At 42.2% G+C, this 9,258-nt stretch overlaps 1 protein-coding gene across 1 annotated transcript; it reads left to right on the forward strand.

Annotated features, from left to right (window-relative positions):
• The first annotated feature begins 843 nt into the window (after positions 1-843).
• zic2a (zic family member 2 (odd-paired homolog, Drosophila), a) lies at positions 844-4,766 on the forward strand. The gene is made up of 3 exons (XM_080903650.1): positions 844-2,214; positions 3,400-3,563; positions 3,760-4,766. The coding sequence occupies exons 1-3, from the start codon at positions 1,242-1,244 to the stop codon at positions 3,952-3,954; spliced, it is 1,332 nt and encodes a 443-aa protein (XP_080759776.1). The 5' UTR covers positions 844-1,241; the 3' UTR covers positions 3,955-4,766.
• Positions 4,767-9,258: the final 4,492 nt, after the last annotated feature.

Consider the following 9,258-nt stretch of genomic DNA (forward strand, 5'->3'; position numbering starts at 1 on the left):
CAACCACTAAAGAAACCGTCAGCCACCACTGACGGCTGCCCGGGTGAGACCTGGAGAACCACTAAAGGCCCAGTTGTGGTTGTACAACCAGTGGAAAACCACTGGACTCCATATGGAGCCACACATGCTTTTTCAGCTGTCATGAATTAAGTGACTCAAACTTTATTTATTTTTTTCTGGTAAGGATGGATAGATGGTTTTTTTGGCTTTACTGAGATGATATGACTGTATAGCGTTGTGGTTAATTGACAATTTATTTTTGATGTCAGTTTCTGTAAATTAAATACAACATCAGCGCTTTTTAAAAACAGGGATACAGTAAAACACAGACCACTTACGTCACATCTACAAAACTACCTAATCAATACCTTAATCCATTATGTCAACTCTTACTTTTTACAATCTTCACTATTTCTCATCAAATGCTGTGTTTGTATCCTTCATACTACAACTTCCCTCAGAATATAAACAACAAAAACAGCTCTCCTCTCTCTTGTCGTGATCCTTTCGCCCGCACACCTCCCAAATCTTCTCCTAAAAGTAGGCGGTAATTATTAGTGGAAAATGGCGTTGCGCTATTAAGTCGCCAAAGCGCTACCTGCTATTGGAGGGGCACCTGGGATTGATGAGGCGCGGCGGCCAATGAGACTGCGAGGAATGAATGAACGCTCTCCAGTTAAAGGGGGCGGAAGAGGAGGTAGAGCCAGTCCACGGAGAAACAGGGACCCTCCGCGATAAACACGGGCAAAGCCAGAGAAATAAATACGTGCGCGTTTGGGAACGGCGTTTTTTGAGATGCCCCAGCTACTGTCTCTCTGCTGTATGCAGAAGGCACCTAGTACGATAATTATTTAATTCTTCGAGTCAATTTTAACGCAAAAAAACAAAACAAAACAAAACAAAAAAACTGCCGTAGTCAAGAGAAGAGGACACGAGGAAACTCTTGGATTTTTAAGTCACAAGTAAACTAGAAGTAAATTCAGTGTTCGATAAGCCGAGATTCCCTCTTTTATTTATTTTTTATTTTTTACATTTTTCTTTTCTTTTTTTCAACTCTTGAGCGGAGCAGCGCTTTGAAACACGCCTGATATGTTGTTTCCAAGGCTGGAAGTTCAATCGTCGCGTGCCAGCACCGAGATTTGATTTTTCCGTCTTCTTCTTTTACTAATTTGCTGTAGCTTCGAGCTCTGTGCTGGTGTTTTATATTTAAAAAAAAAAAAAGAAATCGCTTTGAAGACATAATGCTACTGGATGCTGGTCACCAGTTCCCAGGACTCGGAGTGGGCTCGTTTGCCAGGCATCACTCAGCCAGCGAGATGCAGGAGAGAGACTTGAGTTTGGCACAAAATAGCTTTGTTGACTCTGCACACATGGGTGCGTTTAAGCTGAACCATGATCTCTCCCCAGGACAGAGCTCTGCCTTCACCACCCAGGCGCCGGGCTACCCCGCAGCGGCTCTGGGGGCTCACGCCGCCCATGTCACCTCGTATGCAAGCTCCCCTTTCAACTCCACCAGGGACTTTCTCTTTCGTAGTCGCGGCTTCGGAGAATCCTCTCCGGCGAGTAGCCAACACACTATTTTTGGCCCCACGGCGGGATCCCTTCATCACTCCCACACAGACACTCAAGGCCACATTCTGTTCCCCGGGATCCACGACCAGCATGGGTCCCACGGATCCCCGAACGTCCTGAATGGGCAAATGAGGCTTGGACTACCCGGCGAAGTTTTCGGACGCTCCGACCAATACCACCAGGTTTCCAGTCCGAGGACCGACCCGTATTCGGCCGCGCAGCTCCACAACCAGTACGGCTCCATGAATATGAACATGGGGATGAACATGGCAGCCCACCACCACCCCGGTGCCTTTTTCCGTTACATGAGGCAACAGTGCATCAAGCAGGAGCTCATCTGCAAGTGGATCGACCCCGAGCAGCTCAGCAACCCCAAAAAGTGTTGCAATAAAACTTTTAGCACCATGCACGAGTTGGTCACTCACGTCTCAGTGGAACACGTCGGTGGTCCGGAGCAGACCAACCACATCTGCTTCTGGGAGGATTGCTCCCGGGAGAGCAAACCGTTCAAGGCAAAATACAAACTGGTCAACCACATTCGGGTGCACACTGGAGAAAAGCCTTTCCCCTGCCCCTTCCCTGGCTGCGGGAAGGTCTTCGCACGGTCGGAAAACTTGAAGATACACAAGAGGACGCATACAGGTAATTAAAATAATAATGCAAATAATAACGATCGCGCAAGCTTTATTTGATATAAAATTGTTTTATTTAAATAGTAAGCCCGGTGTGGGTGCTGTCACCGAGCGTACCCGAGGATTTATTTCGCTGTTGTAAATGCGTGTCTTGCCAAGACAAACACACATTAAGATCTAATTACCAGCGGGTATTTTAGGCTGCTAAAGTAGTATTCCAGGATCACATCCAGGGCAGAGAGGGAGAGGGGGGGGGGGAGAAGAGAAGAGAAGAGAGAACAAATGCGTTTAAAATGGTGGGGATACTTCATTTCTTCGTTACACGGCTACTCTGGGCCCGTTCGAACTCTTCTTCTGGTGCTTTAAAAACGCACAGAAAGCAGTTTAGTTGGCTCTCTGGGAGCTTTATTGTTCAGGCTAAACTTTAGAAATGGGTCAAAGGGAATAGAGAGAGCGCGTTGCGTGCGTCCTAGAGCAGCCAGCCTCGTAGTAAAATCACATCAGCTCATTCATGATACTCTGCGTGTATGTATGTGTGTATTTCGCGTCTCCTCAACCCCACCCACCCTTTTCCATATAGGTTTTTCTCCTTGTGTCCTTATTAAATATTTGTATTTAGCTCTGAAACGATTTGCACTTGGTGTTTGCTCGGGGGTTGTGTGTAGATTTAGCCGAGCACAGTAGCAGCAATGCTGCCAGGAATGCCTTTTGTTTTCCCATGCGCCTCTCTCATATGTGTTGAGGTGCTAGACAGGGCCATTACCAGCCTCTCACATTTTGACTTATTTTCTAGGAAATACATTACGGTGCCGTGCCATGAAATTGGCCACGTGCTAATTAGATTTTTATTGTCTCCCGGCAAATGATATGCCTTCTGCAGGCCTACTGAGGACGGCCTCGTCGTCTTTCTCCCACCCCCTTCCAATCACTATGCGCATTATTTAGGCTAAATAAGACGTTGCAGCACCCCCACTTCGTTTTAAAAGACGCTTGAAACTTTGTCACAATTGTTACGGCTAAACGTGTTGCTTTTAACCCTGCGTTTTATTTACATTTTTTTTAAATGGATGGCATCAGCAATACTCTGCACTCAACTTTTACAACAGACTGGTTCTGCACAAGCTCTTGTTGTTACACACTTCAGCCTGAGGCAGTCTCAAAAACATCTTTTCTTTTCTTTATTTCTTTCTTGCAGGAGAGAAACCGTTCCAGTGTGAGTTTGAGGGATGCGACAGAAGATTTGCAAACAGCAGCGACCGAAAGAAACACATGCACGTTCACACGTCGGACAAGCCATATCTCTGCAAAATGTGCGACAAGTCTTACACACATCCCAGCTCTCTACGAAAACACATGAAGGTAAGTAAGGCGTTGAGGGAAGTGTGTGTGTGTTCTTCTATTTTTTTTAAAAAATATTTTTGTACAGTCTAATACCAGGTGGTTTTTAGAATTTATGGTGTGTTATTTTTTTGTTTTTTTTTTGTTTAACGTGTAAATCAGAAAATAAATATGTATTTTTTTCTTTTCTTTTTTCTTATTTCTTTTTTTTTTTTAGGTCCACGAATCCTCTCCACCAGCGTCAGACTCATCACCAGCAGCCAGCTCTGGTTACGAATCATCCACACCTCCAGGGCTGGTGTCACCCACCACGGAGACTCAAAGCAACACCACCCTTTCCCCAGCCTCAGCTGTGCACAACACCACCAACCACAGTGGCCTGTCCTCCAATTTCAGTGAATGGTATGTTTAGGACTACGCTGAAATGAAGCAACACACACTCGTTTCACTGAGTTTTGGGACATGTGCACACAGGAGGCACACGAACACTTCTTTATTTTTTAATCTTATTATTTTGGATTTACCAGGGAAGATGATGATTACCAACAGAGGAAAAATATGTATAATATTTGAGGTGTATTTCATATAATGTAAATAATCACTAAAAGCCCAAATTCCATTTGGTTGTGATAGTTCGTCTGTCTTTGGTGTGTTGATGTTCCTTCAATGGTAGCTATTTCTCTTAACTGGACCTTTTAGTGCACACATTACAATAAAATTGTACTATAATGTTGAATATTGTGATCCTAAGGCAAATTGATTGTACTATACTAAACATCTATAAACTGGAAAGAGTGCCAAAGTTAACATTTAACTCAAACAGACCACAATATTATGCTTGTGAATGTATATTTTAGTTTGCTGGGCTTAACTTGTGATGTTTTGTGCTTTGCAAATTGGAATTGTGAAACACTATCTGGAAGATTGTGAGGACAATAAACGTTGTGCCGTTCGATTTTTTTTCTTTCCTGTAACTACACCCTTCATTTTGTAAATATCAGCTGCCATATTTATCCATTTGTAATTAAATTATGGTATTTACTTGCTACAGATGAAACAGTATTTATAAAGAATGTTTCTTTACTATAAATATGTACAATTACGAGCTAAACATGGGCAGTTGTTTCGTTATGTGCTTTTGTTCAAAGTTTTAAGAGGTGTTTTCTTCCTTATTGTGATAAGAATTTTACTGCATACAAATATAATAAAAGGTGTTGCAAGTGCTAAATACCCTTTTGCCTTTCCTCCTTTTTACGCTGCTGGGTGCTTGGTGCAGTTTGTAGTGAGTTACACGCAGTTTGGGATTTAGTCTGGTTTGGAATGGGTCAGAGAAGTTTTATGACTTCACCAATTTTTTTTTTCTTTTTCTAAACTAGTCATTATCTCCCCTCTAAATGTCCATGCTGTCAACTCTTTTCTTTTCGGTGAGGAAAAGGCATCGTGGAAATCATGCTGTCAGGCCCTTAAGACAATGGGGCTGTGGAGATAAATAAGAAGTCCCGGAATTAAAAGTGGCCTGTGTGCGCACACAGTCTGAATTTTCTGAAAGCCAAACTATTTGAAATAATGAATTTAATTTCTAACTTTTTTAAAAAGAATGATTCAATTCGTACATTAGTTTTATTTTAATTAAAGAGGAAAACAAAGCAAACTACGCAATTTAACTTCTGCGCACGTGAACGCAACAAAATGCGTGCGAAAGCTGTTCGGTTCGCGCAGGCGTGTGGGGGGAGCAAAAGCTTTTCTTCTCCGTACATCATTGTCTTATCCCTTTTAAAAAAATTCCCAAACCAGGTGCGGGGATTTTTATTTGAAAATAGAAACTGTAAATATAACCCACCCTCCCTCCCCCCACGCTGGACATTTCACTGGACAGGAGTTTAGTGCAGCCGTGAAGCAGCCGTGAACTTGAACTTGACACAGCTTTAGTTGTTTTCTGGGAGCTCATCTTGGTGCTCTGGTTTCAGCCTGTTCTTGGGGATGACCATGTGTTTCCCGTAGTCCTGCTATTAATATAGATGGTTTTTAGTGCTCGGATGTGAAGGTTTGTGTTGCTGCTGTTAAACTTAACGACTCAGATTAATATCAGTGTCACCTTGCAGCCTGTTTACACCCCAAGGGCTAAATGTCACCGTCTGAGGCCACGACAAGTGCTTGTCTAGTGGCGTGACGCTTTGAGAGACGCCGGCCTCTGCTGTATTGCGCATGCTTACCAGAACGAGCTGCTGTCATTATTTTTACATGAGTCGTGCTTCATGGATGTTGAGCAAAGAAAAACGCGAAGTGGGACTCGTTATCTTTTCCAGACCGCTGTAGCAGCAAGTGGCACTCTGTCTTCTTGAGCTGTTAGCAAACACTGAGTTAGTGCTCACATTTCTTGGCTCTCGGAGTGATGTGGTTAATGAAAAGATTGTGGATCCTCCGGGAAGTCAGGCTGATTACGACCAGACAATATTAACTAAAAGCTGTTAGAACCTTATAAAAATATGTTTTTATTTCCCCCCCCCCCCCTCTCTCTCTCTTTGTCTCTCTCACTTTTACAATTCTTTAATACATCTGAGTTTTGTTAGACTCCTTTCCGCCTCACATACTTGGATTATGTGCCAATCAAGAGCGCAAACTTGAGTTTGGTGCTGTTTTATCATTGTGGCAGAGATGGACGAAAGAATTATTAGTTGTGGATTTTTTTTCACAGTATTTAGCACTTGAAATCACCTCCTAATGGCCTTTTTAGTGGCTGGCCCGGTGACCTCCTCGCATGAGGAAGGTATGACCTGTGGGGAGTGGGAAAGGTCAGCTCCACACAGTGTGTCGATGTCGGTTCCTGTTCGGCTCCTGCTGTGCTGATATTGATCCGCAGAGAAGGAAGCGGGTTTTTTTCCTTCTCACATCTCTTTGTAGGCTACATTGTGTTCTGTTAGGATAATACTGTAGTGTATACTGTAAAGGCACACTCGACTTGCCTCACTAGGGCCCTTACATATAGGTCTGTTAAAGTCTTGTGATGTTTCACTCCACAACGTGTTATGCGTCGTCTCGTCTCTCTTTATACTTACTGTACTGTATATAACAGAGATGACAAAAAGGTTTACTTTGACTTTGACAAAGTGTCACTTTTGCGGTCAGACTATATGCGGACAGCAGAGGTGAAACCTGTTAATATGCATTAAAAAAATGCAAAAATTAAAATAAATAAATAAAAATTGGACGACTATTTGGGGGTGATGTTTAATTTCCGAGATGGAGAATACAAATTGGATTTTAAACTGCTACTGAGACGCAATCAGCACCCCGATTGCTAGACCATCGTCGCCTTTGCGACCAACATGTCAGTAAAATAAAATCAGCTTGGAAACAACAGGTTTCACTCACATTATAGGCTACTTTAAATAATGGCTTCTTTAACAGACAGCGTATTGCGCATTTATAGAATACAGTAGATAACGAAATAGGAAAAAAAAAATGACAAGTGTATTTTTCGCCTTTATTATGCTACTTAGGATACTATTGCACCCAACTTTATTTGTCATTTCTCAGGGAGAATGGGGATAGTATTACACTCAGTTAGGGAATTGTGAATGATGTCCTCGGTCATAATTAGGGACGTGTTTACGGCAAACAACTATTAGGTACAGCGTTTGACTCGAGAATATCTAAATTCAGCTGCACCGGAGTTGCAGTTCAAGATGTGAGCTAAAAGGGAATCTGCTGACTGGAGCTGGTTTGAAGTTTGAGTAACAGAGGGAGGCAGCTCTGGATGGGACCGTGGGCCTCCTGGGAATTAAACCAAGTCGTAACGCGCGTGTCCTGAGCTGCTGTAGTTTGTTGGGTTTGCAACCACAGCAACACATGAGACGCGTCGTTCGTTGGTGATTTCAGGAGCTCTCTCTCTCTCTCTCTCTCTCTCTCTCTCTCTCTCTCTCTCTCTCTCTCTCTCTCTCTCTCTCTCTCTCTCATACACGCTAAGTGTCCACGGTTTGCTTTCAGCCAGTATAAATATGTACGTGAAGGTGCTTTATTGTAACACGTGTGGCTGTGTGTGTGTGTTTATTTCTGGTTAGAGGTCTTGTGGGGGGGAAAAAAAGAAATAAATAAAAAATTAAAGTAACAGCAGGCCCATCGGTTATTACCACAGCATAAATTATTGCTCTTTGTCATTCATAATTCATATTCATGGCACCCTTTGCTTGCTTGTTTTTTTGTTTGTTTTAGTTTAATGTCGAGCATTTTGTCCATGTAGCCTATATGTAGCGAAGGCTACGGACAGAGCTACACCTGTTTTACCTTCCCCTGATCAGACAGGCAGCCAGCGTGAGGGTAAATAAAACGGATCCGGTTTACTTTGAGATATCAAACGTCACGATGCACATTATGAACGCGGTAATGATGCGGAGCACTGAGGGGCAGTGGGTGGATTAGTGAGGTTTTTTTTTCCACACTGACCGATATATATATATATATATATATATATATATATATATATATATATATATATATATATATATATATATATATATATATATATATATATGCTTTTCTTTTCTTCTGCCCTGCTTCGTTACCAAATCTGTGAATTCTGCTGTTTTAGTTGGCGTTGAAAGAAATGTCATATCACGATGCAGGCAGGCTACTTCCCAAACGGGCCGTTCTCAGTAGAAATAACATGAGCGCTCTTCGGTCGGTGAGCATGTTTGGTCAGAAAAGTTTTAAAGCAAAAACGTCACATCCTTTAATTGAATTTGAACCGTTCTAATGAACGCGTCTGTTCGCCTGCGCGTGTTATTTATAGCCGCTCTGTCACTTCAAACAGTGGGCGTTCCCACCTTAAAGAGAATTTTAATACGTGTAGTAAATGTCACGTAGGATTTCCTTAAAGAAAGATCAACAATGAAAGAGAAACAGTATAGAAAACGAAAAAAAAAACTTACAGTCACAGCTCACGTTAGTTTTACTCACATGATGTAAAGAAAAAATGTTTTATTATCTTTTTATATATGAATTAAAGTTGGACTGACAAGATTAGTTTAATGCTGATATTATAATTTGCATGTAGACTTGGAGGAGGAGGTGTGACAAGGCCTTCCTGGTCTCCCCTCGTAAAAGTTAATAGGGGTGTCACTTCAGTGTGCAGACAAGTGCAGTCCACTTAATATCCAGAGCAATAAATAGCTTAAGTAGAATATAAACATTTTCACTATGTCAGATAGATAGATAGATAGATAGATAGAGGGCCTTGTATTATGAGAAAGTGAAAAATTTATATATACAACAGTGATAAAAATAAAGAAAAGTAAAAATGAAGTTATTTAATTATTAATTCATCTTTTATTTGCTATTCTCTGAAGCGCTGGGGAGAAAATGTCTTTCTTTCTTTCGTTCTTTCTGTCTGTCTGTCTGTCTGCCCGTCTGTCTGTCTGTGACACGGCTTCTGTTGTTTTTGTACTGAAGTCGATGCACAGTCTGCCTTCCTGTACAACGCAGCTCTCATGGCCTTTCATCTGAGTTCAGCGGCCGCCTTTCTCACACAGATGAATGTGTTTCTGTGAAAGAGCCGGAATGGCTGTCACTTCTCCTGGCACGATGGAGAAACAAACAAAACCCCCTACTCCTTTAAGGAAGCTTGGCGCAGGCACCTCCCATCAGACACAAACACTACAGAGTCAGAAGCACAAATAGCCTTAAAAGCTAAACACTCTCCCTTTCATGCAGAAAGCTT

This window comes from Rhamphochromis sp. 'chilingali' (genome assembly GCF_963969265.1).
Source record: "Rhamphochromis sp. 'chilingali' genome assembly, chromosome: 14".
Taxonomy (NCBI): Eukaryota; Metazoa; Chordata; class Actinopteri; order Cichliformes; family Cichlidae; genus Rhamphochromis; species Rhamphochromis sp. 'chilingali'.